This window comes from Eumetopias jubatus, unplaced genomic scaffold (genome assembly GCF_037043125.1).
Source record: "Eumetopias jubatus isolate StellerSeaLion01/CBP00866 unplaced genomic scaffold, mEumJub1_p1.0 scaffold_10, whole genome shotgun sequence".
NCBI lineage: Eukaryota > Metazoa > Chordata > Mammalia > Carnivora > Otariidae > Eumetopias > Eumetopias jubatus.
The window spans coordinates 76,912,487-76,940,001 of NW_028274816.1; the positions used below are offsets into that span (position 1 = coordinate 76,912,487).

Genomic DNA, 27,515 nt, shown 5'->3' on the forward strand with positions numbered 1-27,515 from the left:
ATAAATAAATAATAAATTTGGGGGCTCCTGGGTGGCTCAGTCGGTTAAGCACCTGCCTTCGGCTCAGGTCATGATCCCAGGGTCCTGGGATCAAGTCCCGCATCGGGCTCCCTGCTCAGCGGGGAGTCTGCTTCTCCCTCTGCCTCTGCCTCTCCCCGTGCTTGTGAGCTCTCTCTGTCTCTCTGTCTTAAATAAAAATAAAATCTTTAACAAAAATACATAAAATAAAATAAAATAAATAATAAATCTTAAAAAGGAGAGAGAGAGAGAGAAAGCAAGCTCCAAGCTCTAAAGCCTGGCAGGCCAGAGTACCTGGCTAGAATTTAATAATAGTGCCTTGTGATCGTTATAGACACCTTAGCTATTGTCCATTACCTCTGCGACATTAGTCTTCCTGTAGAGAGCAGCAACATAAATTGCCCCTCTGAAATCTTTCTGAACCCCCCAAAAATGAGCTGACTGAAAGAAAAATAGCAAGTAAATACTAGCAGAGGCAGTATGTCAAGACAGCATAGGAATGACAGAAGTCTAGGGAATATTCGGCAACTGCTTCTTGAGCACCTACTATGTGTAGGAAGATGTTCTAGGGGCATCGGGTGCAGCTGCAAACAGAGGCCTGCCTTCCCGGAGTTTGCGTCCAGGTGGGGGCAGCACATTGATCCCAGGACGGCGATCCCTGCCCCTCTGGGGTCCAGCCCTTGCAGGGAGCCACAGTGGGAGGGACAGGGGGGACCCGCAGGTGCAAGCAGCTTCAGGCAACATCGGAGCTGGGGTGGTTGGGTGCTGGGCCGGGACCCAGGCTCTGGCGCGCCCCACCCCCGACAGGCCAGCCCTCGCCACGCCCTGGAGCGCTATTTCCACGCCGTGGTGGCGGCCGTGGAGCAGATGGCCGGCGAACCCAACCCGAACCGGGAGGGACACCTGGAGAGACTAGAGGAGATTTACTGCTCGCTGCTGGGGCCGGCGGCGGCCGCCACGGAGAGCTGCTGCGGTAAGCGGGCCGGGGCAGCGAGGCCCGGCGAGGGCCCGCAGGGGGCGCCAGAGAGCAGCGCTGCACCTGCCGCGCGCGGCTCAAGCGAGTGGCAGCCTGGGGACTGAGGGCCGCCCAGGAACTTGGAAGGTCGGGGGGTGGGGGGGAGCGGGGGCAGCTAAGAAGGTGGGTGATTTGGTCACAATGGCAGCTGGCACCTGCGGGGCACCGCCTGTCCCCCAGCTGCCGTTCGAGGCACTTGACATATTTAAATATTGCACGGATTAATATCCTCAGAGCAAACTTCTGAGACAGAAATTATGCCCCTCGTTTTATAGACGAGAAGCCTGAGTTAGAAAGAGGCTGAAAAATCTTGCCCGACATCACCCGGCTACTAAGAATCAGACCCAGACCGTGTTAGAGAAACACGGCAGGGAGAAAGGTGACCCGGCCTGGCTGCGCTTCTGGCTCGGGGTTAGCGGGAAGGGACCAACCATGGGAGGAAAGGTCTCAAAGGACACGAGGAAGTTTGCAGGAAACAGGGGGCCGCTGAACAGCCTCGGGCAGGGAGGGGGCAGGTGGCTGTTGGGCCCTGGGTGAGCCGATGGGACAGAGAGGAAGCCTGGGCTGGACCCTACGGGAGAGAGGGTCTCTGCACCCACCCTGGGCCCTATAGGAACGGGGGGGGGCAGAGAATGCCACAGCCGTCCTCCTGCCTTCAGGTGACCCCCTGCAGGACCCGCAGCCAAGCATCCCTCTGCCCAGCCCCCACATCACCTTCCACCTGTGGACCGATGAGGAGCAGCTCTGTAAGTGCCTTGCACCTTCTCCGTGGAGAGCTGGCTGGAAATAGGGGTGTGTGTGTGTGTGTGTGTGTGTGTGTTTCTCGGCATCTGTGTATGCATTCATGTGTCTGTGTGACTGTGCGTATTGCGTCTGCGTGTGTGTATCTGTTGCTGTGTGTGTGTTCGCGTGTGTGCTCCTTGTTCCCTGAGTCGTTCTGCACATCCGGAAGGACCCATTTTCTCTATGTCAGAATGGCTCCTGTGCCGAGGAATCGCCCCATGCCATGTTGATGCTAGTAGACAATGAATGTCCCCGGGGAGGAGGCAGTTACCCAAAATGTTACAGTTCCAGCAGCTGGAGGGGGTCTTCCAGAGAGACCCGCCTGCCTGACACTTCTGTGCACCTGTGTTCCCATGCGGCTGTCCCCAGCCCTTCTCAAGGCAGGCGGGGGGGGGGGGGGGCGGGCAGGGGTGTGGATTACGGTGGGAAGTGCTGGGCTAGTGAACCGGGTCCAACTCCTGGCACCTCCTTTCCTATGCTGGGTCACCCTACACTGACTCAGTTTCCTCATGGGTAATAAAATGAAAGCCGGTGAGAAAAGCCTAGCAGTCTTTCCCGGAGCAGGTGCGCTCTGTTCCCTGTGTCCCAGGGGAAGCTACAGACAGCGGGAGGATGGGCGGAAGCCGATGAGTGGATATGATAAAGAGGACTCCAGGGTCAGCTAAGTGGGAGGTACTGCGTGAAGCTGACTTCTTTACTGCAGGACTTCTCAGAGCCTTTCATATGTTTACTAACGGAACTCCACAAGAGGTGGCAGGAATATGCGGGCTTCTCTGTCTTTGGTAGCCACCGAACCTTCGTTCCTTCGTGGGGCATCTTGTGGGGCTTCTATGTGGCTGAACGGTGTTTGAGAAACACAGAACCACGGGCCTTGCCGGGGTGAGACCCCGCCAGCCTCACGTAACTTCTCTGCCCTGACGGTTCGCTTGTCCTCGGCATCCCAGGGAAGGAGCTGGTACTCTTCCTGCGCCCGCGGTCCCGGTTGCGCCTCAGTGCTGACTTGGAGGCCTTGGATCTGCAGGGCCTCTGGCCAGACCGGGAGCTGGCCCGGGCGTCCCTGCTGTCCACCGACAGTGGCATCGAGCGGGACCTCCCTGCAGGGGCCGACGAGCTGCCTGTCCCCAGCAGCCCTGAGATGGAGCGTGCCGGGCTGCAGCGCAAAGGAGGCATCAAGAAGCGGATGTGGCCCCCCGACATCTTGATGCCTGCGTGCTGGGACGGGCCCCAGGGACTGCACCGCAGGACGGGCATGCCCAGTGGGGATGGGGAGCTACTGCCCGGGGTCTCCCGGCTCCACACGGCCAGGGTGCTGGTGCTGGGCGATGACAGGATGCTGGGGCGCCTGGCCCAGGCCTACCACAGCCTCAGGTAGGGCCCCGTGGCGGGGGGCGGGGGGAGGGCAACTGCAGGTGGGGGTGGTGCTGGCCGGGGCACAGGCGGGCCCATGCAGCAGGGGTGCGGTCACCAGCTCGGCACTTTGCAGTGAGCTCCGTAAGCCCCACCACTGCCCCTCGAGACAGACATGACTGTACCCATTCTGTAGACGGGAACACAGAGGCTTCAGAGAGCTGGAGCACGTCGCCCCACGTCAAGAGATACTAAATACCAGAACCAGAATGTGGAACTGTCGGGAGCCACAACACCTGCCTTTACCCCTGTGCTCTGCTGCCCCTTTCCAGGAAACGAGAGACCCAGAAGTTTTGCCTCACCCCCAGACTCAGCCTGCAGCTCTACTACATCCCCGTGTTGGCGCCCGAGGTGGCTGGGCAGGGCAGGGGAGGGAGGGGAGGGACGTGGGGGAAGGAGTTGGGGGGGGGCTGTCCGCAGCAGGGGTCTGGCTTAGGGGCTGGGCAACCACATCTCTGGCTCCAGGCACTAGAATCCTCTCATCCTTCCTTAGGATGCGGGGCCGGGGGAGCCCTTCTAGATCAGGTCTGTGTCCGAGAAGCCCCAGATGCGGGCCCTGGAGGCTGAACGTCCCCTCACCGGGCGGGGGGGGGGGGGGAGCAGTGAGGGCAGCCTGCCCATTGCTGAATTTTGTTTGGCTTTTCTGATGGAATTCATTGCAAGCTGCTCCTCAAACAGGGGCTCGCACACACAGCATGCTTCCTGGGGTCACATAAAAGGAAATTTCAGACAGTGGGAGCCCATTGAGCTATTGGGGGGTGGGGGACAAACTTACCCTTGCGGCTGTGCATTTCTGCTGTCCCGCTCTGCTTGCTTTTCCGGGAGCAGTAAATTCAAAGCAGTCCTTGTCTCTCCGCTTCCAAGGCTCATGGTCATTTTTCAATGTCCCTTGGCAAGTGGCCCTCAGTCAAGGGTCTCCCAGCTTCGCCGGGGGGCGGGGGGAGGGGCCTAAAACCTAATGGTCTTCACATGGCAGAGAAACTGAGGCCCCAGGAGGTTCAGTGACTGGCCAGTTTGCCTAGGGGACCCTCTGGCCAGGAAGAAGGTGCCAGAGACCGGGCCTGATGGGTCTGCCCCGTCCCCCCTGAACCCCAGGAGCTGCCATCATGCAGACATTCAGAGCTCAGAGAGCTGGCCACGTTCCTGGGCCGCGCAGACCCGTGGTACCAGAGCACCGTCAACACGCTATGCCCGGCCATCCACAAGCTGGCAGAGATGGTAGGGGGCCCTCGAGGGTAAGGGGGGAGGTGGGAGGGGCCCGTTTTCAGATACCACCCTTGGCTCTCGACCTCAAGAGTCAGCCCCAGGGCCTGCCGGGGTGGGGTGAGGCTGGAAGGGAGCACAAGGGAGATGCCCTAAGCAGCTCGTGGTGGAAATGCACTCGGAACTCTTAACAGGCACCTGCTCTGGGGGCAGGAGGACACTGGGGACAATGTGAAGGAGAACCTTCTTCCATAAGGGTGTCGGCCCGTTTCTTCCTTCTCTTCTGAGGTTCCTGCGATGGTTTCTCTGTGACTGTAAGAGCCTGTGCCTCCTGAGAGCTCACACGGGCCAGGCACTCAGCAGCCCTACCAAGTAGGCACTCTTGCTGGCGGGTGCTAATGTTGCCATGTCCCCATTTTACAGATCAAGCCGTGGCGATGCAATGAAATTAGGTAACTTAGTCCAGAGTTGCAAAGTGAGAGGTAGAGTCCCACTTGGAATCAGACAGCTTGATTCCAGAGCATATCCTTTGACCACAACACCGGGCTGCTACCCCCCAACCCTCCTGGGTGGTAGGGAGGGAGTTCCCATCTTTTCCTGACTTGAAAAGGCCTTTGTCTATTAAGAGAATCTTTTTTTATATCTTTCCAGTAAACTCTACCCCCATCATGGGGCTCGAACTCACAACCCTGAGGTGGAGAGTCTCATGCTCCACCAACTGAGCCAGCCCCGCAGGCACCCCTCATATTAAGAGAATCTTAACCTTTTTGGTGTTGCAGACTTTTTTTTTTCCACTTTGTTTATTTGCCTATCAATCTCGTCAGTAGTGTCTTCTGACTTACAGAAGTTTGATATTTTTATGCAGTTACACACAGAACTCTTATCCTTTGTGATACCTGCTGTTGGAGTCCTGCTTGGAGAGGTCTTCCTCACTGATTATGTTATATCCAGGATTAAACTAATATTCACTGATCATTTACTGTAACTTTTCAGGTCTCGGTTTTTCCATTTAAATAACCTGCCTGCAATCAGTTTCAGGGTTGAGTGTGAGGCATGCAAATTGCTTTTTTCCAAATGCTTAGCCAGTTGTCCTAAAGCTATTTATTGCATGAGCCATCTTGCCCCGTCAGTCTGAAATGCCCATTTTATCATCTACTAAATTTTTACAGATGCTTGAGTTTATTCCGGGACACTTAACTCTTTCTCGTTAATCCATTCATTATCGGCCACATTAGCATTTTTTAATTTAATAGTTGGCAGGGTAAGCCTACCCCATTACTCTTCCTCTTGAAAACATTTCAGACTATGTTTGTTTGTGTCTGTTTCCAGATAAATATTAGAAATTTGGTCAAATTTTTTTTTTAATCCTTCCACCACCCCCCCCCTTGGGATTTCAATTGAAATTTGGAAGAGAATCAGCCTCTTTTAGGGTGTTACGCAGCCCCCTCTGGGAACGTGGTGTTTATCTTCATGTAGGGAAGTCTTGTGTGTGTCCCTCAGAATAGCCTTACACTGTTAATCACAGCGCTTTTACCCATTTCTGGTTAAATTTCCTCCTTACGTTTCCTAGTTTTTTTCTTGCCTTTGTGGATGGTGTCTCTCCCCCCTTATATCTGGTCAGTGGGTAGTCCTACATAAAAGGAGCCTCTTGATTTTAGGTACCTGATTTCTAACTTGACACTCTACTTGATTAGGGTGCTTTCTTGTACCTTCTAATAGAGGTGTGCGGGGAGGCCTGTTTCCTGAATTACTGCTTACCCGAAAAATGTCTTTGCGTATGCACAGGAGACTGTTTAGCTGGGTATTGAAATACTGTTTTGCTCAAAACTTGGAGGCTGTTAGAGGAGGAACGTCTGACTTGTGCTCTGTTGTCGGTAGCTTTTATTCCCATGCTGGTACACACGCAGGATTTGGGGTCCTCCCTGTTCTCCTTGCCCTCATAATTAACAGTTTGTACAGCCCCAATGCTCGTCCAAAAGCGGTTTCCACAGGAAGAGACTGGAAACAGTGTGAGCAAGGACAGCCTTGTTAGAGTACATTCACCGGTCCTCCATGTGGCCTTTCTGAAGGGAGCAATATTTCAGTAGGGCCAGACAGGGGAGTCAGAAGAGACGTTATAGGATCGGGTATGAGTTGGATGAGATAAACTCTAGCTGCTTTCCAATTCTGGCACTATGTGAGCATTCCATTTATCTAAAAGGAAAAGAAACTGTGGTTCTGTTTTATGATCATATGAGGAAGGCCTGTAGGACATGGTACTAGTGTTTTCCCAATAACCCACAAATGTAAATTAATCTGTGATATACTTAAATACCCCAAGAGCTGAAGGAGACAGCAGATCCCCTCACTTCTCATGCCCTAGGTCACTTGGCCAGTGAGTGGCTGGAACCCAGCCCAGACTCTGTGATCACTGGCTATATTCCCAAGCATCTTGTCTACCCCAAGGCACCCAGCTCAGTGCCTTCCACCTAGAGGCACCCCATGTGTCTTTGTGCAAGTGGAATGAATCAGAGGCCCTGGGGACCTGGGGGTGGAAATCGGGTGGGAGGAAAGGCCTAGAGTGTGTTGAGGGACCAGCTGGTTTAGTGCCTCACAGAGGGTACGTGGGAATGTTTTGGAGTTTCTCTGTTACCAAAATAGCACCCCCCACAGTCACATGGAGGGCGGTGGCTGAAGACCTTCTCTGCCCCTTCACAGCCCCCTTCCCTGGACACATCCCGGACTGTGGACCCCTTCATCCTGGATGTCATCACCTACTACGTTCGCATGGGCACCCAACCCATCTACTTCCAGATCTATACTGTCAAGGTAGGTATCCCCCACCGTGGGACTCCACGGGTAGTGTATCAGCCTGCAGGACCCCTGGACCCCACCCCCTAAAAACACCCTAGCTCTCGGGAAATGCAGGTTACCAGGGTACAAATCACAGACCCACTGGACTTGGTTGTTAACTGTATCCTCTCAATCTTTGGATGCATTGGATAATTCTCAGCTTCAAAGACCTCCAGTGCAAGCAGAAACAGAATTTGTTCATGTGGAGGGATGCCTTAGGCTTTGACCCTGTAGAGGACGGGGGACAGGCAGCTGTGAAAATTATCACCAGGAATTGCTTTACCTCAGAATTCCTAGATGCTCACTTTCTAGGCTCTGATCACAAACTCCCATCCCTGCAAGACCCTCTCACCTTCTCCTCCAGGACCTGCCTCCTTAGAGAGGTGGGCAGGTCCTTCTGCTTTCTCATGTCCATTGGCTCCTTGCCGTGGTTTCCTGTCCCAACCCCGGCCTCCCTGCCCTGCTGTCTCCCGAGCCCAGAGCAGTGCTGCAGTGTGCCTTACCTTTCACTAAGCTCGGGCTCCTGAGCACCATCTGGAAAACATTCCAAAGCCCTCCGACTGGACACAGACACCTCCGTGGTGTCCAGCCTCAGCTGGGCCTACACTGCCTTCTTGGCAAGCTCCCCCTTCCCTGCTTTTCTCCTGCCCTTCACTTTCAGCAAGTGACTTTGTCATCCACACCACTGGGGAAAATGGAGACCATTAGGTGTCCCCACGCGTGCTGTCCACACCTATCAGTGCATCCACACCTTCGCGTGCGCCTCCCCAGTGGATACAGAGCACCTCCAGCTCCAGCAAAACCCCGTTACCCGCGCCCTTCCTGTCCTCACCCACCTCCTCCCGGACCTCCCCCTCAGCCAGCCCCTCTCCTGGGCCCTCCCCTCCCCCATGCTGTCCTTGCCTCCGAAAATGCGCAGAACAGCCTCTGGAGCCTGCAAGGTTTCCATTCATATTCCTGCTAAGCGTGTTGCCTAGGGACAGGGCCTGGGAGGGAGAGCCCAAGAATCAGACTCTTCCCAGACTTTGTCTCAACCTTATCTCCCACCTTGTTTTCAAGCTCCCAGGCTCAAATGGTGGCAGGGAAGTCAGGTTTTTAAACCCTCTGGTTCCCAAGACTGTCCAGCTCTTGTAGGCTGATCCAGTCAGAAAGGAGCTCTCTTGGACGAGAAGTGTTTCTGCCCTCTGTGCTAAGTTCCACCAGCGTCTGCTGACAGTTGGCGCTTTCTTAGCGTCCCTCACCGACACACACCTGCATCCCCGCCCCCTAATGCTTCAGCCTCCTTAGGCTCGGGGTCTGAGCGCGGGTCTCCAGTGGGCAGGCCGCCCAGTCCCCACCGGGTAGAAGGATGCTCACCACCCTTCCACTCCTCTTGGACTGTTCACTTGCAAAATGCCCCTCCTGGCTCCCGTTTTGTGTTGGGGAAGACTCTTGGAGTTGCAAGTAACAGATATCTTAAAAATCGGTGTCAGGAAACGAGTTCTCTTGGCTCACCTCGCTGGCAAGGGCAGGGGGGACATGGTTTTGGAAAAGCTGGGTCTGGGGCTTCAAACGGGGTGATCAGTACTGTGTCTGCCTTGCTTCGTCTCCCGTCCTGGTGACCAGATGACCTGCAGCAGTCCCGGGCCAGCATTTTTTCAAGCTCAGCAACCCCAGGTGGGGAGAGGGTGTCCCTTTTCCAATGGGATCGAGGCTAATTCTCATCAGTACGCCGATCACTGTGACCCAGGAGATGGGCCACACGTCCGTCCGCCCTGAAGCCAGGGCTGTGGGGTTAGATGGCCCGACCTCCATCCCCGTCTCTTTCTGTCTCGCTCTGTCCTCCAACCAGGCAGTCTGGCACTTCTGACACATTCTTGCCAGTGACCTCCAGTCGCCAGACCCGAAGGATGCTTCCTGTCCTCTCTTTTGGGCCCTCTTCTACATTTGACACCCCGGGCCACGATACTTTTCTTCCTTTGTCTGTACAGTTAGATATGTGATATCCATGTGTGTGTCACAACAGCAAAATCAAGGCCCTCATTTCCCCTTCTTGAAGCCCGCCCCCCACCTGACTTCTGGAACCTTCTCTCCTGCTACTCGTCCTCTGTGACCTTCAGAGAGGCTTCTTTGCCCAGTAGCCCCTTCATTCTCTCTTTGCTTTCCATACACACCCTGATGCTCCCACCCCCAAGGCTTTGCTCACACTGTGCTTTATCCTGGACTTCCCTTCCTGACCCCACCACATCCTCCCCTGCCTCCTCGCCAGTCCTCACCTCTCTGTTTCCTCCTGCCCCCCAAGCGGGCTCAGGTGCTTCTCCTCTGTGTCCACAGTGCTGTGGGCACAGCCCTTGCTTTTCCCTACACCTCTATAACATCCCTGCTCTGTGCATCGCTCCCCACCCAAACTGTGAGTCCCTGGAGAGATGGTTCTGCGCTTTGTTTGGATCTGAATTTTTTTTAAGATTTTCTTTTTAAGGAATCTCTACACCCAACATGGGGCTCGAGCCCACAACTTTGAGATCAAGAGTCATGTGCTCTACCGACTGAGCCAGCCAGGCGCCCCCTGTATCTGAGTTTTGAGTCTCACGCCATTAACACAATAGTATGTGTACATGCCTGTGTGTGAGTGCATGCATGTGTGTGTGCGTGTGCAGGCACGTGTGTGCGCGTGTGAGTGTGCACGTGTGCGCATGTGGGCACGGGCGTGCACACGTGTGCATGCGTGTGGGTGTGCATGTGTGTATGCATGTGAGTGTGCATTGTGTGCATGTGTGTATGCATGCGTGTGTGTGCAGGCATGTGTGTGAATGTGAGTGTGCGTGTATGCATGTGTGTGTGCAGGCGTGCGTGTGCTTGCAGATGTGCACGTATGAGTGTGCGTGCATATGTGCATGCGTGTGCGAGTGTGCATGCGTGGATGCGTGTGTGTGCGCGTGCATGTGTGCGTGCATGCGTGTGCGTGTGAGTGCATACGTGTGTGCACACGTGTGTGCATGCACGTGTGTGTGCGTGCAGACAGTGAATCTGTGTGGCACTGGTGGGCTGTCAGGGTGCAGCAGGTGTGGAATCAGAGGCCATGTGGGGTGGTAGAGAGTCCACAGCCTGGCTGGTCCCTCCGCTTGCTAGCTCTGTGGTCATGGGCACCTGGAAAAGAGGCATTATGATCTTCACCTGCCTTAGGGGTTTCATGAGGCTTCAAATATGGTAAAGACATGGGGGGAGGGGCAGGGCAAGGAGGTAGGCACGCAGATGATTCCAGAGCCTTTCCAGAGCCGCGGCTGAGATGCTGAATGATAGCCCAGCTTTGCTGCTTGTGACCTGGGACAAGTCAGCGCACATCTCTGAGGCTTAGTGTCCAGGATCCTAATGGAGGCTAATGAGGCCCATCCCCTGGTGCTGCTGGGGGGTTAAATGAGGTCACGTAGGTCAAGGGCCTTTCTCAGAACGTCTAGTGCAGAGTAAGGTCCCAACAAAAGAGACTCTTGAGTCCCCTCCCCCACCGGGTCTCGTTCATCCAAAGATCCGGCCCGCATTCCCCCAGCAAACGTCTGCGACAGAGCTGGACGTTGGCACGTGTCCCGGGCTTCCGCTAGGATCTCCCTGCTAGCTCAAGTCTAATGACTATTTCCGTGAGTCCCCATTCCATGTTCTTTTTTTTTTCTTTTTTTTTATTATGTTATGTTAATCACCATACATTACATCATTAGTTTTTGATGTAGTGTTCCATGATTCATTGTTTGCATATAACACCCAGTGCTCCATGTAGTACAAGCCCTCCTTAATACTCATCACCAGGCTCCCCCACTCCCCCACCCCCCCTTCCCTCTAAAACCCTCAGTTTGTTTCCCGGAGTCCATAGTCTCTCATGGTTCGTCTCTCTCTCCGATTCCCCCCCTTCATTTTTCCCTTCCTTCTCCTAATGTCCTCCGTGCTGTTCCTTATGTTTCACATATGAGTGAAACCATATGCTAATTGTCTTTCTCTGCTTGACTTATTTCACTCACCATAATCCCCTCCAGGTCCATCCATGTGGATGCAAATGGTGGATATTCATCCTTTCTGATGGCTGAGTAATATTCCATTGTATATATGGACCACATCTTCTTTATCCATTCGTCTGTTGGAGGGCATCTCAGCTCTTTCCACAGTTTGGCTATTGCGGACATTGCTGTTATGAACATTGGGGTGCATATGGCCCTTCTTTTCACTACATCTGTGTCTTTGGGATAAATACCCAGGAGTGCAATTGCTGGGTCATAGGGTAGCTCTATTTTTAACTTTTTGAGGAACCTCTACACTGTTTTCCAAAGTGACTGTACGAACTTGCATTCCCACCAACAGTGTAAGAGGGTTCCCCTTTCTCCACAACCTCTCCAACATTTGTTGTTTCTTTCCCTGTCCATTTTTGCCATTCTAACTGGTGTAAGGTGGTATCTCCATGTGGTTTTGATTTGAATTTCCCTGATGGCTGATGATGTTGAACATTTTTTTCATGTGTCTGTTAGCCACTGTATGTCTTCTTTGGAGAAGTGTCTGTTCATGTCTTCTGCCCATTTTTTTGACTTGGTTATTTGTTTTTTGGGTGTTGAGTTTGAGAAGTTCTTTATAGATCTTGGATACCAGCCCTTTATCTGTAGTGTCATTTGCAAATATCTTCTCCCATTCTGTGGGTTGCCTCTTTGTTTTGTTGACTGTTTCCTTTGCTGTGCAGAAGCTTTTTATCGCAATGAAGTCCCAAAATTTCATTTTCACTTTTGTTTCCCTTGTCCTTGGAGACATGTCTTGAAAGCAGTTGCTGTGGCTGATGTCAAAGAGGTTACTGCCTATGTTCTCCTCTAGAATTTTGATGCATTTCTGTCTCACATTGAGGTCTTTCATCCATTTAGAGTTTATCTTTGTGTATGGTGTAAGAGAATGGTCGAGTTTCATTCTTTTGCATGTGGCTGTCCAATTCCGTGTTCTGAGGAAGGCCCCGCACCGCCCCACCCCCCAGAGATTTCTGGGGGCCGCCTCTGCCATTCCCGTCTCCTTCTGAATTCTCCTTCTTCCCCCGGCATCCCGAGATGGATCTTTATCACCTTCCCCCTTTCAGACCTAACTGAGGAATTTAGGCCCTTTCTTGGGTTTCCAGAAGACAAAACCAAACAACGCAAAGTGGCACAATTGGGAGAAACCTCTCACGCAGTTAAAGGGAGTAAACATCTCCGCACCGCAAATAAAAGGAAAGGTTAGGCATCCGTCCACAGTCAACGCCTTCAGCTGGAGGCCCCAGGAGCGCACCTGCCCCCGCATGGAGCTGGGTTTGCGGATGCGGGAGGAGCAGTGCACGGCGTGGGCAACCGCCGGGAGTGGTTCTGTGACTGGGCATCTCGGACGTTCTTAATTCAGAGTGATCCTTCGATTCTGAGAGGCAGCCGTCCCCCTCACGCTTACCTCGATGGCAGGGTAGGGGGGGATGCGGCCCCCACAGCGTTCCCGTTTTTTCCTGTGTTTGCGACTGTGGCAGGGCCTGGTGTTAGTCTTGACCCATCAGCGTCACAGAGCGGCCTCCCCTAAGGATGCTGGCGTCTGTGAAGTCCTTGACGGTCCATGCGAGCACGAGGCCTCGCTGGGAGCGCCCGCCCAGCGCACAAACCACTCTCGGTAGCCACTCTTCTTTCGGGATCCCTGCTCTCAAAAATCCCCGTGGCCACCCTTCCCCGCTGCGCTGCCTGGCTCCCCTCAGAGGCCTCTCTGGCCCCACATTTCTGCCCTTCCCCCAGAGTGGCTCAGCTCCCTCTAGCCCTTCCCTCCCAGCCCAGCTCACGGTGCACGTCAGGAATGTGGTTCCCCTCACTGGACACAGCCCCACAACGTGAGAATTCTGTTCCCAGCTCCTGCCCTCCCCATTAGACCACACTGGTTACAGGTAGTTAGGGTTTCAAGACCAGCTTCTTCCCCGATTTATAAACATGTTACGTGGCTGGAGACATGTGGACCACAGGTGCAGGAAGTCACTGGATGCGGCTCAGAATCTAGCGCTAGCAGGATGGTGGGGGACCCTCCGCCCTGCTTCCGGACACTATTCAACTATCCACACCCGCGGGCTCTGGGGGAGGAGGGTGAGCTGGCCTCCTTCAAGCCTCCTCCCTGTCCCCCTTCCCTCCAGATCTTCAGGGACCTGAGCCAAGACCCCGCAGAGGACATTTTCCTCACTGAGCTGAAGGTGAAGATCCAAGACTCCAAATTCCCCAAAGGTGAGCATCGGTTTCCCCTTTCCCAGAGCTGGCTGACTCCACTTGCCGCGCCCCCCGCCCCCCGCAAGCCCTGTTTCCAGAAAGTCCTCCCCGCTCTCACCTTCGCTGAATCCCAGGATGCCCTTGGCTCCTCCAAGCCTGCCTAGACTGGAACCCTCGAGGTGCTTCCTTCCATCCGGGGAGAGGTGCTGTCAAAATTCAGGAGCTTAGCTCGCCCTCGGTGAGGTGGGGAGCAAGGTGGGAGCCTCCCATCCTTAGCCTCTTCTCCCTTTGTGCTTCAGATGGCTTTGCACCCAGGAGGAAGGGCGCGGCCGAGGGCCCAGGGGCCGAGCTGTCCATCTGCTACCAGAAGGTGCGTGGCCATGGGCGTGCTCAGAGGAGGTTGGGGGGTGAGTACAGCAGGATGGAAGCAGGCGCCAGGGACGTGCAGGTGGGGAGCAGATAGAGCCAGAACCTTCAGCCTCTTTTCTTGCAGCTGCCCCCAGACTTCTCCCAGCCTCTGGAGAGTTTTGCAGGGATGGGCGGATTACAACTGGCCTTGCATGCAGCCCAGGAGGCCACCTGATTTAAGGAACAAGGGGGCTGTCCCATCGCTCAAAAATACCTTCCTCCCTGGCCGACCAGATGCTTGAACTGATGGCATCAGAGACATATTCCCTTGGGTCTGGGAGGCTGAACGTGTTCCCTGGGGCCAAGAGCGCTCTAAGCCTCTCTCCGCCAGCCCCTTGTTGGACAGGAGCGACACAGACAAGAATCTCGGTCAGGCCAGGGGCGGGAAGCGGGACTGTTGACATGAGGATGCCCAGGGACAGGGCTCTTCTGAGGACCCCCATCTGTTCCTGCCTCCCCCTCCCCAGGCCCTGCTCAGCCACCGCGCCCAAGAGGTCTCCAGTTCCCTGCGGGCCACTGGGCTGGTCCTGAAGGCCCTTCCAGCCAGTGACACTGAGGGTGAGGAGCGAGACAGAAGGCACAAGAAGCAGGGAGGACGGGGAAGAAGGAGAATGACAGTCGAGTGACAGTAGACGGGAAGAGCCAGGGGAGTTGGGCCTCCCACCTATTCCTGAGATCCTAGAGAATGAGGCTGAGCCCCTACCGGAGCTGGACCCCGGGCCGGGCACTGGATACCTGGGGGAGGCGCGGTCCCCACCCTCAGGCTGCTCACCAGCGGGGAACGCACCGTAGCCGTGGCCTCTGGCTGCGCCCTGTAGCCCCGATGAGACACACCAGCTGGAAGTGGGAGGCACCCCATGGAGGCAGGTGCGTTGCCCTCCTGCTTCTGCGTCGGGCCCGTAGAGCTAGCTGTGTCGGGTCTGGAGATGTTGAATGTCGTTCCACGGGGCAGGTACTCTCCAGTTCGCAAAAGGCACCACTGGTCCAAATTACCTAATTCTGGCCAATTGCCTAATTAGAGCTATACAGTAGATAATCAGATAGTCGATCTAATGACCTAACTACCTAAATCCAAAATGGGGATGAAAAAAGATACCAATTTATAGGCATATCATAAATTATACATATGAGCTCTCCCGTTAGCCCCCTGGTCTTCTGAAATGACGAAAAGTTTTGTAAGGTGGATTAACGTCACCGAACACCTTCATCGGAGGCCAGGCCATGTTCAAAGCCAAACACGTCAACGCTTTGAATCCTATGAGATAGGCATTATTACTGTTAGCAGCTTTTTACCGAAGAGGTAATGGAGCCAGAAAAATGACCCACCCAAGGTCACGTCCCACCTCCTTCCTCCTAGGTTCAGGGCCCACCCACGCCCCCCCATCTGCTGCTCCAGTCGTAGACCACAGGTACCTGAATGTCAACGTGATGGAGGTGGTCAAGTCCTCCAACTTGGCGGGCAGGTCCTTCTCTGTAAGTACTGGTTTGAATGGGATGCTCCGACAGGGTAGGTGGCTGGGAGCCCGGGGTGGGGGTGTTCAGAGAAGGGGAAATGTCTTCTGAGCCTTTGCTGTCGAAGTGGGTCTTCCTATTGGAAAGAATCTGCTTTCCCCCCATCTGTGAGGTGCTGAGCGTAAGTAAGACACAGTGAGACTTAGGGCCTTGCCCTCCACCTGCTGGCCCTCCAAGGACCTAGAACATGCCCCCAAATAGAAACTGCGTGCACATTCTGGCTTCTCCTGTAGGACCCAGGAGTCAGACTCCTACGCAACAAACCCTGGACCAAATCAAACCAGCTTTTTTAACCTCACTGCCCTTTGCCCTTATTGATACTTACTGATTTGGATTCCCTTATTGATACAGACCTAGGACCTGCCCATATGCTCCCTATCTGATGGCCTCTCTGGACTTCACTTCCCTACTCAACTGGGCTGTGAACCCCATGATGATACCTGAACCCTACTCCAGACGCCCTCCACTCCCCCCACACCACCGATCAGGCAGACACTCCCTTGGGATCAAGCCGCCTACTCAGTCTGGCTCCAGTGGCTTCTTCTGGAATAAATCCTACATCCACGGGAGCAAACACCTGACCTCCCACCTCAACAGGACCCTTGGCATCACTCAACCCTCTTCTCTTGCACCTATCCTGGGCTCTTGTTCACCTATGTTAGTTCCATTTCTCCAGCGTGGACCCTCTCTACCGCTCCTCCCTTGTCGCCTGGAAACGTGCTCGGGTCTTTTCCACCCTAGAAGGAAAATCTCTACCATGATCCACTTGCCTCTCTAGTTACCACTGCGCTCCTTCTCTTCCTGGTCAGGGGTCTTGAGAGATACCCCCACAGGAGTTTCCAGTCCCTTGCCAAAGACTCTCCTCCCCACTGCCATCTGCATACAGCCCACCCCACCGTGGCAAAGTCACCTCCGGGCCACTAAGACCCAAGGTCACCTTCGAGTCCTTAATGTTTCTTTTTCTTCCCCTTTAAAAATAATATTTGTTTTTGGGCGCCTGGGTGGCTCTGTCGTTAAGCGTCTGCCTTCGGCTCAGGTCATGATCCCAGGGTCCTGGGATCGAGTCCCGCATCGGGCTCCCTGCTCCGTGGGAGCCTGCTTCTCCCTCTGCTTCTCTCTCTCTCTCTCTCTCTCTACCCCCCTATCTCTCATGAATGAATAAATAAAATCTTAAAAAAATAAATTAAAAAAATAATGTTTGTTTTTTAAAAAGATTTTATTTATTCATTTGACAGAGAGAGACAACAAGCAGGGAATCCTTGAAGGGGATCTCAGTTTCCAATCCCTTGGGCCTGTCCCCTGGCCCCCATGGCTGTTGAAACCCAAGCCCCTTCATTCCTGACATCACCAAATGCCCGTGGGACGACAAAGCATCTGACCCACACGACTTCAACTTTAGAATTTATATGGCATTGTCTTCACTGCCCCATCTAGGATCGATTTTTAAATATCCTGTGATAACTAAAGAGGACATGTGTGTTTCCTGTCTACAGAACACAAACTAAGGTACTTCCTTATTAGGTCAAACACATCATATTACTCAAATCTGTCGTGTAGAAATGTTGGTCTGCTTCATCTAGCCAAAACAAGAAGGGTTTGTCTGCATTCCCAGTATGGCTTTGATTTTGTCAATTCGATCTCAGTTTGTTCAAACCTGAGTGTTCTAGTTTCTGATACTGCTACGGTGGGATGGGATGCCTCCTTCTGCCCAGTCTTTGTATAAGACTTCCTTTCTCTCCTTTCCTAGAAGCTTCTGATGCTTCACTTCATAGAAGGCTCTGGAATATCACAAGCACATGCGTTGGTGGAATCTTTTTCATTCATTATTGTGGATCTTTAAAGGACGTTATCAATCTGGAGACTCCCATCTTTTGGTTCTAACATATTTCCTAATGTAGTTTTAAAAATTATTTCCTTCCTCTTCCCTCTTTTTCTCAAAGTTCTACATATCTGAATTGTGACTTTTTGGCCTCTTTCCCTGGGCTCTTTTTCCTAAACCGGTTCCTTAAATAGCTACTGTTCTCAACTTTCATCCACAGCTCACTTCTTTTCTCATTCCCTGGACTACCTAACCCACATACGTGGTTTGAGTCCGATGTGCTCGGGACGCCCAAATCTCTGTCTCCTGCTCTGGTAGTCAAACCCCGAGTTTCTGACTCTGCATTCCACTCCGTGGGAACCAGACGTCCCACAACACCCCACACTCAAGACCTGCAAAACCAAAGCCAGTACTTTCAGATAATTAAGAGCTCTCCAGAACCAGACTGAGCCGTCCTGGATTTCGGAGCTCGGCTCTGCCATTTAGCAGCTGTGTGACTTCAGGCGAGTTAATCAAGCTGCCTGTGCCTCAGTCTTATCATCTGTAAATGGGGATGATAGTAATAGCACTGAACTTACCCAGTCGTTGCGGGGATGAAATGATGGTCACATGCACAGCTCTCAGAAGAGTGTGTGGCCAAGTAAAAGCTATGCACGTGCTAACAATGATTTTTAATTCATTCTCTGCCCGCTGTGGCTGACCTCTCCCTTAATGGTACAATCCTTACCCAGTCACCTCTGCCACGACCCTGGGAGTCCGCTCAGATTCCTCCTCTTCCTCCCTTCCCTGTGTCCTGCTTTGCTCTCTCAACACTTCTCGAACCTCGCCCTTTCCCCCATCCCCCTCCTTCTGAGCCACTTAGATTGACAAACCACCCCAATTTGCCCAGGACCGAGGACGGCTTCCCGGGGCATGGGACATCCTGTGCTAAAGCCTGGACAGTCCCAGGCAAATCAGGACGGGTTGGTCACCCTTGCTCCAGACCCTCACCTTCCCCTTTTCCTGGACAAACGCCGTAGCCTCCTAGTTGGTCCCCCTCATGCCCCTGCAGTGCCCCTTAGGTCCACCTTCCACATCTCTGCCCGAGTGCTCTAAAACCCCTCTGTCATTTCCCATTCTCCACGGCAGAAGGGCAGCAAAACCCTCTAGTTTTGCATAGTGTGATTCCCCCCCTTCCTCACCCCTAAATAGTGCACTATTTCTGGGACAGCCCAGCCACTGTAGGAGAGCTCTGATTGGCTGAGAGGTCCACCCCCCGCCCCCGGAGCTGAAATCTACCTTCCTATTGGACAGCTCTGTGCGGGAGCCTCAAGCCCCAAGGTGGACCCCTTTACCCTCCTGCATTTCCCAGGTCCTGTGACAGTTTGTTTCTAATGACCTCTCTAAACAACCTGCCTGTAGGCATTTTGAAAATCGAAACTTCTCGCCCCATCGAGTTCCCTTTTACCCCTGCACTGCCTTACTCGGGGAAATTCCGGGAGACATTCTTTGCTCCGGGAACCCAGGCCGGTCCCTACGTGTTCTGCACAAATGGATGGATGATAAACGCCGAGTGGCAGGGGAGGTTCACGGCGAGCTAGAGTGAAGGTATTCTCCGCTTGGAGAACAGCAGGGCAAGGGCATTCGTGGTAGCTGGCTTGCTGAGTTTAAGAGGCAGATACTGGCCAGATTGGAAGTTTGATGTAGGAAAATAGTGGGAAATAAGGCAGGAATGGTAGGGTTGGAGCTTTGGGGACATGGGAGACAGGAAGCCACCAACAGTGAACTATGAATAGCAGCCTTTTGCTCAGCCCCTGAGACCCTTTGCAAATTCGGCTGGCCCTTTCAACTGACCTCCACGGCTGCACCTATAGAGTGAAATCCCAGAGTCCTGGGGTCCCCCAAGGGCCAAAGCCAGGCAGGTCCGCATGTGTCCAGGCATGCAGGCCACAAAGGGGAAATGAAGGCATCTGTCTACACAGCAAGCAGGTGGAAGGAGGCCTTTAGACTGCCTCTGGCTACCGGAAGGGCAGGGTCATGGGAGCCCAGATCCTGCTGGGAGTTACCTAGAGCGGCCCGATGCAGAGAAAGAGCACTGTGTCTGGAGTCAGGGAGATGCATCCCACACCTACTACTGTGAAAGCTTTAGAAGATCACAGTCAATACCTCCGGACCTTGGTCTTGTCCTCTCTAGGAACCCAGAGTTTCCCTCACCAGCAGGGGTCAGTTCAGGTGGGGTCCCCTAAGCTATCATAATTCATCTGGCTTTCCCCACTGCCCAGCCTGCACAGGACTCCAGCCTCCTCGCAGTCTCTCCAGGCACTTCTGGAAGGTCGTGGACCACAACTGCCCACCATAGCCAAGGGCCCCAGGCCCTGATGCTGCCGTGGGTCCTGATGCACAACAGGGGACAAGTCCCCTTTCCCTTTGTGTCACTCTCTGTCCCAGCAAGGCTTAAGGCTTTCTGCCTTTGCTCAAACCCACCTATTCCGACTCACAGGAGTCTATAGATAGAGGGATGGCAGGAGGGGGCTTGGGCTAGGAGACAGACGGAGCAGCGAAAGAACCCGCAGTGGGGTCCCCATCCCCTCTGACAACTGAAGCCGCTACTCATGCTTGGCTCTTTCTTGCACAAGTATAATTAAGAAGGAGTGTAACAACTGGCCAGCAAATACAGGGCTTACCGTGTCTTGGGCACTTGGTATATTCTCTCCCTTTTAAGCTTCACAAAACAATCCTACAAGGTAATTGCTATTACTACCATGTTTTTGTTTTTGTTTTTGTTTTCTCACTAGGTGAGAAATAAAAGCACAGAGAGATTAAGAAATACGTCCAAGGTGACACAGCTAATAAGTGGCAGAGTTGAGACCGGAACCCAGGCAGTCTGTCTGTAGGGCACCTGGGTGGCTCAGTCGGTTAAGCATCCGACTCTTGATTTCAGCTCAGGTCATGATCTCAGGGTCATGATCTCAGAGTTGTGGGTTCGAACCCCCTGCATCAGGCTCCGCACTCAGTGGGGAGTCTGCTTGAGAATCTCTCCCTCTGCCCCTCTCCCCGTTCTCTCTCTCTCTTTCAAATAAATAAATAAATCTTTCTTAAAAAAATTTTTTTTCCTTGCCTGGGCTCGACTCCAGACCACTTAAAATCAGAATCTCTAATTTTATATTTTGGAAAGGTGATGCTCATGAGCAGCCGGGATTTGCGAATTCTTGAATGAGAATGAATCCTTCAGGCTCAGAACGTTGTGGGGATGAACCACCCAAAGCTGCTGTCTGCACGTAGGGGGCGCCGGCCACCTGGAAAGGCCATCTGACTGCCCCACGTGTATCTGACCCCTAGATGATTCCACGATACAAACAGATATAGGCCCGGTCTGCATCATGAGAATAGGTGGCTGCTTCCCAGGGAAATAATTTTGCATGTAATCCAATTCTGAGATCTGCAGTCGGGACTCACAGAACCCCTGAAATACTGCCCCCCCAACATTGCACATGTGATATATGCACCTGGGATACGGGTGTGCTGAGGCCCCCGGATAACCTGGCAAGCACCAGCCACAGCATTCGCGGTGGTTTGAAATTTAGGACAACAGATCGGGCGAAGACTTGCAGAAATGAGAGACCCAAGGGCCGGGGGGAGCACAGATGCAGTTTCTGCAGACTTGTCAGTGCTCCAAGTCACTTGCAGAAGAGAGCTGGGGACCCCGTGGACTGGACTGTGGAAATACACCACAGAGGGCAGGAGGTGTTGGCAAGGTGAAGGTCATGAAGGTGACACTCACACGAGCTGTCTCTCTGTTGTAGACGGTGATGAACACCTTCCGGACAGCCACCATCCAGATCCAGAGCCAGGACCAGAGGCTCCTGACGCTGCTGCTGGACAAGGACAGTCGGCGCACGTACAGGGATGTGGTCAGGTGAGGCTGGGCCTCACCACCCCTCCGTGCCCCACAGAGCAAGCCCCTACCACCTCCTGCCTCTAGCCCAGGACACCTGTCGGAGGCAGACCCTGGGGCTGGGCAGGTGGGGTCCACCTGCTGGCATGGACTGAGGCCAGTGCCCGGTGACTTCCTGGGAATCCAGGAAGAAGAGCAAATGAGTGGGGCAGCCGATGATACCAATGTTTCCGGAGATTTCCTGTGCATCCACTCAGCCCGTAACCGTAGCCACAGATGCAACCCCCCTATGCGGGCACTGACCTCTCCCACACAGGCTGGCCTTCTGTGGCAGTTGTGCCCCAGTTAATGCGACCCTTAGCGGTTTCCCCCAGGGCAGAGTAGTTGGGTAAGGATGGGGTGTACACAGAGGGACCCACGCAGGCACACCTCCTCTCCCGGGGTTCACCCCTGGCCTGGGTGCTCTTTCCTTGCGCTGACTCCCCCTTCTCTGTCTGCAAGGCCTCCTCCCATATACCCTGCAATAGAGGGGTTGTCTTTACAATGCCCCAGCAGATCTGACCCCAGAGATGGGTCTCCTGAGCTGGCCTCTCTCCACCCACAGGTTCGAGGTTGCTCCCTGCCCAGAGCCGTGTTCCGGGATGCACAAGTCCAAGGCGCCGTGGCTCGGTTCACCCCAGCCGGAGGTGGAAGGGACCAAAGCCAAGCCCAAGCCCCTTCTGATGCCCATCAACACGTTCTCCGGCATCGTCCAGTGAGCCCGAAGGGGTGGCAGAAGTGCTGAATCTGAGAGCCCCAGACCAAGAGGAAGGATACACTACCCCGCCAGCCTCCCAACCCTCACATCAGCAGCCGGTACAAGGCCTGGCTGCCCTGGGTGGCTTCTGGCTGTGAGTAGGAGCCAGCGAGTGACCGGAGCACAGGGAGCTCGGCCGTGGCAGGTGATGGTGCAGGGCCCACACCCAGGCCCAAAGATGGCCCCCACAAAGCTGCACACACACACAAGCAAGACCCAGCTCCGAGCACAAATGTCCACATGCCTTCATTTATTTTTAGGCCCCTCCTCTCCCACTCAAGCTCCCCCCTCGCCCCTTAAAACCCAAGTGAGAGCTGCTATCTTGTCCAGGGTCCCGTGGCCTGGGGGGAAATGGGAAGCAGGGCAAAGGCACCTCGTCTCTCCTGAGTCTGTTCCTTTCCTCCCTCTAGCCACCACCCACGCCCTGCGTGCCCAGGCAGGTTTCTCTCCTGGAGGAGAGGAAAATGTCAGATTCAATAAAAGCACACTAAAGCACTTTTGCTTTTATCTAATACCTAGTGACATTTGGATTTTAATAGAGATCCAGGGCCGTACGTGATCTAACCTAATGAGTCCTCTTAGGCCAGTTGGGAGTTCCGTGGAGTATTATTGGTGCATTCTCTCTGGCGCCCGCCCCTCTCCCCGTTCGCGTGGACTTCGGGACTTCTGACTGGCACTGTCCCAGAACAGAGATGGCGATGCAAAGTCATTTCAAAGGAGCCAGATAGTAAAGACATGAAAATTCCTGGCTTTTGAGTTCCAAAACTTATATCCAGATGCAAAATAGGGAAGATCAGGGACACAGAACTTCTGTCCTCACTGCTAGGACTAGGTAGAGGGCAGGAGGGAAAGCGGAGAGGGCAGGGTCCCAGGGCAGAGTGGGAGGAGGGTTGTGGAAGAATCCCTTTCCGGTTCGGGGATCCAGGGGTACAGAAGTGGGTGCTTTACTTCCGGCCTCATTGCCCGGGGAGTGGGGGCAACTCTGGAAGACTCCCTGTGAGAGGGGCTTCCTGGGGGTCTAGGCAGAGGGGTCCAAGGGACACCAGTACGGCAGTGTGCCCGCCCCTCAGTGGACATCAGCCCTGGACAGAGTGACGACGGAGAAGTGGATGGATGTGAGATCCTCCATGGAAGCTGCCCCCTCCCAAAAGAGAACCCAGGGAGAGAGGGATGAGGGACAGTCCCCAGTGAGCCTGAGTGGTTTTAAACCGGAAATGACTGGTATCACTGAATTTGAGTGAGTTCACCTGGAGGTGGCTAGATATTATTTCTCTGCTCTTGGCGTGATATACACTGATTCCTATCGATTTTGGCATTCACACAGTTACTAGATTCTTTCAGTAAACATATGCAGAGTTTACCAGTTGTTTGAATTAGGTGAGATCTCCGGGCTCCCCCTGCAGTAATCTCTCTACCAGCTCACCATGGAGAGCAAGTTGCAGACCGAATTTTGCTACACATTCAGACCGGTGTTGGCAAGCCGCCATCCCCCTCAACCCCAACCGCCAGCCAAACTAGGTGCTCTGAGCACACCTTGCATGAAAATTTCACGGAATCAGTGGCTGGATGTTGGACCATTTGGGAGTGAAGCCTATGACACCATTTCAGAGGGCTGGACCAATTGGGATCTCCAGATTCCTATAAATGCTCGCCCAAGGAGCAAACGTCTCCAAGAAAATTATAACCAATCCACGTGACACGGACACCACTAATATCACCAGTGAAATTTCGCCAGTATCTATCAGGCTAATTAGTGAAACCCCTTCGGTTGATCTGACTGTTGGTTGACGTGTTGGTATTCGCTGCCTCTGGAGCGCAGCTTTTGGATTAAATGTTAGCTAACTTCCTCTGGAGGGTGTACCCCCTAATTGGACCACGGAGCACCCTTAGGTGTAGATTAAAACTCTCCGGTACATACACACTGTTAGAGGGGCTGGGACGGCTGCCTGGATGGGGTGCAGAGTGCCACCCCAACGCAGCCCTCAGCTGTCCGCCCTCTGGGGATCGCTCCGCTCAAGAAAGCTGTCACCCAGGGGCGCCTGGGTGGCTCAGTCGTTAAGCGTCTGCCTTCGGCTCAGGTCATGATCCCAGGGTTCTGGGATCGAGCCCCACATCGGGCTCCCTGCTCCGAGGGAAGCCTGCTTCTCTCTCTCCCGCTCCCCCTGCTTGTGTTCCCTCTCTCGCTGTGTCTCTCTCTGTCAAATAAATAAAATCTTTTAAGAAAGAAAGAAAGAAAGAGAAAGAAAAAAGAAAACTGTCACCCATAGTGCCTCTCCCGGGGGCAGCTGGTATCCAGTAAAAGAGCTCTGTGCCCCGGGGACAAAAATAGCCGCCTTCCTGGAGTTCTGATTCTGATGGAGACAGACAAGAAACAAGATAAACACGCGCAACAGAAACCCGTGGAGTGCTGGGCGGTGATGCGTGCTACGGAGAAAAATAAGGCAGGGGAGGAGGTGGGATTTGTCAGCGACGGTGGACAGGGACGGTCCCTGAAGGTAACAGGGCGGTCCTTGACGGGGGAGGGGGCGTCAAGACCTGAAGAAGATGAGGGAGGGAGCCCCCATCACGAATTCCATTCCCGCTGCCCCCACCGTCCACCAATTTTCCTTGCCCGAGGCAGCTCAGAGAGCTAACTCAGGTTTGCGGGCGACCCGGCGCCTAGCTCGGAGGGTACCCCGCAGGCCACAGGCACCACCCTCGCGCACGCGCGCACGGCCGGGGCCCCGCAGGTGCGGCCGGCAGGTGCGCCGGCCCCGCCCCCCAGGTGCGGCGTCCCGGGGGCGGGGCCACTTCCGGGCCGGCTGCCGTACGTGGCCGGGGGCGGGGGAGGGGGCGCGGCCGTTGACCCGGTGCCCGCGGCGCTGCCCGAGGCGGGAGGCGACTCCCCGCGCCCCCGGCTCCCGGGCCATGCCCCCGCGGCCGCCCCACGCCCAGCTCGGCTCCCCGCCCGCCCGGGAGTGACGGAGCCGGGCCGCCATGAACGCCAACCCCCAGTGGGACATCAGCAGGGCGCTGCGGGTGGCCAGGCTCTTCCACCTGGTGTGCGGGGTCCGGGACGCCTGCGTGACTCCCTTCCTGGCTCTCTACCTGAGGCAGCTGGGCTTGGCCGCGCCCTGGGTGGGCATCCTGATGGCGACCAAGCACCTGATCGCGGCCCTCTGGGCTCCCTTCTGTGCCTTCCTGGCCAAAAGCTACCGGAAAAGGAGGGTGCTTCTGATGGGCTCGCTGCTCGGCTCGGTGGCAGCCAGCCTGTTGATGGTGCTGGTGCCGCCGCCGGACAAAGATCCGGCGTACCGCTCCTGTAACGCCGGCGACCGCGCCACCCCCACGGCCCTGCCACCGGGGGCCGCACGAACTGTGACCGTCGCCTCGGCCCGACAGCCCGCCTCGCGCCACGCGGCGGGGGCGCCCAGCCCCCCAGGCGAGAGCAGGACTGGGACGCTGGACGCCGCGGGCTTCAGAACGGCACCTGCGGGAGGCGGCCACCAATCATCCGGCCCGCCGCCTGGCTACGCCGTGCGCTCCGTGGAAGGAGCCAGGACCGCGTCCCCGGTTCTCCAACCTGACACTTCAGGGGTGAAGGATACTCCTGGGGAAGGTGGTTTGAAGGCGGGCAGGACGGCCCTCCCTCTGCTTGCGGGGGGTACAGCCCCGGGAAGTGCGGCCAACTTGTCAGCAGCCCAGGGGAATGGCCGGACCCTTGGCCTCTCCTTGGAAGGCTTGCGCTGGACTTTCTTCCTCTCCCTGGGGTCCCTGGTGTTCTGGGAGCTGCTCTCAGCCCCTCTGGAGCAGGTGGCCGACGACAGCCTTTATGAATACCTGGATTTTGTGGACGCCACGGACCGCTACAGAAGCCTGTGGATCTGGAGGCTGTCGGGCATGTCGGCAGGTGTGTGTGGCATCGCGGCCCTGGTGGGGCAGCTGGAGTGCGTCCTGATGACAAATGGCCCCCGGGGTGTGTTGCATTTCTATGGCTACTCGCTGGTCAGCACGCTGGCTTTACTGGTGAGCATTGCCTTTCCCGTCCCCATCTGCAGGCCGCAGGAGCCCAGCTGCAAAACGGTCAAAGCGCTGTCCCTGGTGGGCGGCGACCCCCGGCTCATTCTCCTAGCCCTCACCGTGTTTCTGATAGGCGCGGCCACCAGCACGGTGCAGAACTTTCTGTTCTGGTCCATGGAAGACCACGGGAGCAGCGAGCTGGTCATGGCTTTCTCGGTGGCCCTGGGCTTGCTGGGGGAAATACTACTCCATCGATTCAAAGCGATGTTGCTGAGGAAACTGTCCAGGGTGGGCACGGTGGGGCTGGGGCTGGGCTGCCTGGCAGCCCAGCTGCTTTATTACTCCTTCCTCTGGAGCTGGTGGTCGGTCCTCCCCGCTCAGATCTTGAGTGTCATCAGCAACGGGGCCCTGTGGTGGGCCGTGAAGGCCTCCGTCGAGGACCTGGCCACTCCCGGGACGGAGAGACCTCTGGGAGCCATGTTCCGAGGCCACATTTACGGGGGAGGGTCCAGCCTGGGCAGTGTTGTGGGGGGCTTCGTGGCATCGTCCTTCAGCCTGGCTGTGCTGTATCAGGCCTGCTGCGTGGTCCTGGTGCTCTGGCTGGCCCTGTTCCTGTCCATCCAGCCCAGACTGCCCCGAGAGCAGAAAATCAACTACTCGAAACTGCTGGTCATGGAGGCCAGTGACACGAGCGACTCTGAGCAGGGGACGGAGCGGGACTGGCTGGTGAAGGCCATGAGGGAGGAGTACTCAGAGTAGAAGGGCAGAGAGAAGATCAAGATGCGCTGACCCAGGAAGGCGCCCGAGGGGCTGGACAAGAACTCACCTGCTGAGGACAAACCCTGCATCCCACCCGGGGACTGCAGGGGAGTCTGGAGAGAGAGAGAGTAAGTTTGTGCAGAACCCCCCCCCCACCCCCACTCCGGGGATCATCTCATTGCATGATTTTCTTTTACGGTAAAAGGAGATTTAACTTTTTGCTGTTCAATCTTTTTTAAATAATGGAAGAAGAATACATTTGCTAAAAAAAAAAAAAAAAGCGCCCTTTGTATTCACCATGTTTTGGTGTCTAAGGTTTGCAAGAGCTTGATGGTACTGACTCCAGTGCTGTTGATTTCAGCCACGGCTGGAGTGCTCAAACAGTGGGGACCCGCAGTATTCAGTTGGCAGAGGGGGCGGCTGGCTTTGTTTGGTGAGTCATGTGCGTTGCCATGGGTCCTAAAAGCAGGAGCCTGGTCCTATAGAGGCCATGCTGTGGGCAGGTAAGAATGGGAATGAAAACCAAGCAGGTGCCTACACTCATACCCAGGTACCTGGGTTTCCCAACCAGAGCCAATGCTAGGCAACGTACTCTGTGTTGGGGGAGCAGGGATTCAGGTTAATATGTTTTCATTCTTCCTCTCGGATGTGCGTGTCACTGGGCATATGATCCCTAGAATTGTCTTCTGTACTTATATCCGAGCAAGGGCGGCTTCATGTCTTTGGGCACATATCATGCACGCTCCGCCCCGCACAAGTTCATGGAGATTGTTTGCATCTGCTTGATTGGGGTGCGGCGGCCTCTGTAGGGTTGGGGTGCCACAGGGGGTCCACACTTGTACCTGTGCTTAGTCACTCAGCAGGGTGGCTGCTCAAACCCTCCCCCAGCC

At 54.9% G+C, this 27,515-nt stretch overlaps 2 protein-coding genes across 8 annotated transcripts in view; both read left to right on the plus strand.

Annotated features, from left to right (window-relative positions):
* Window positions 1–22,379, plus strand: part of PIK3R6 (phosphoinositide-3-kinase regulatory subunit 6) — a 58,231-nt gene extending 35,852 nt beyond the window's left edge. For 4 of the 6 annotated variants that reach the window (XM_028124930.2, XM_028124931.2, XM_028124927.2 and 1 more), the window contains 12 exons: window positions 826–991; window positions 1,693–1,779; window positions 2,761–3,184; window positions 3,496–3,574; window positions 4,319–4,441; window positions 7,124–7,234; window positions 13,389–13,476; window positions 13,758–13,828; window positions 14,334–14,424; window positions 15,224–15,339; window positions 20,980–21,092; window positions 21,676–22,379. In XM_028124930.2, coding sequence (XP_027980731.2) covers window positions 826–991; window positions 1,693–1,779; window positions 2,761–3,184; window positions 3,496–3,574; window positions 4,319–4,441; window positions 7,124–7,234; window positions 13,389–13,476; window positions 13,758–13,828; window positions 14,334–14,424; window positions 15,224–15,339; window positions 20,980–21,092; window positions 21,676–21,829 — 1,623 coding nt within the window. In that variant the 3' untranslated portion in view covers window positions 21,830–22,379. Of the gene's footprint in view, window positions 1–825; window positions 992–1,692; window positions 1,780–2,760; window positions 3,185–3,495; window positions 3,575–4,318; window positions 4,442–7,123; window positions 7,235–13,388; window positions 13,477–13,757; window positions 13,829–14,333; window positions 14,425–15,223; window positions 15,340–16,812; window positions 16,885–20,979; window positions 21,093–21,675 lie in introns of those variants that run through there. The other 2 variants (XM_028124932.2, XR_003612536.2) reach the window with 2 other exon arrangements.
* A 2,464-nt stretch (window positions 22,380–24,843) lies between these two features.
* On the plus strand, window positions 24,844–26,625 carry MFSD6L (major facilitator superfamily domain containing 6 like). 2 transcript variants are annotated; one of them, XM_088027239.1, is made up of 2 exons: window positions 24,844–25,224; window positions 25,294–26,625. In XM_088027239.1, exons 1-2 carry the CDS (start codon window positions 24,844–24,846, stop codon window positions 26,623–26,625), a joined length of 1,713 nt encoding a protein of 570 aa, XP_087883365.1. The 2 variants fall into 2 exon arrangements, with proteins under 2 accessions (XP_087883365.1, XP_027980647.2); XM_028124846.2 differs by having other exon boundaries at window positions 24,844–26,625.
* Window positions 26,626–27,515: the final 890 nt, after the last annotated feature.

What these genes read in the sequence shown, in the direction of transcription:
- MFSD6L (XM_028124846.2), top strand. Translation starts at nt 24,844, where the DNA reads ATGAACGCCAACCCCCAGTGGGACATCAGCAGGGCGCTGCGGGTGGCC.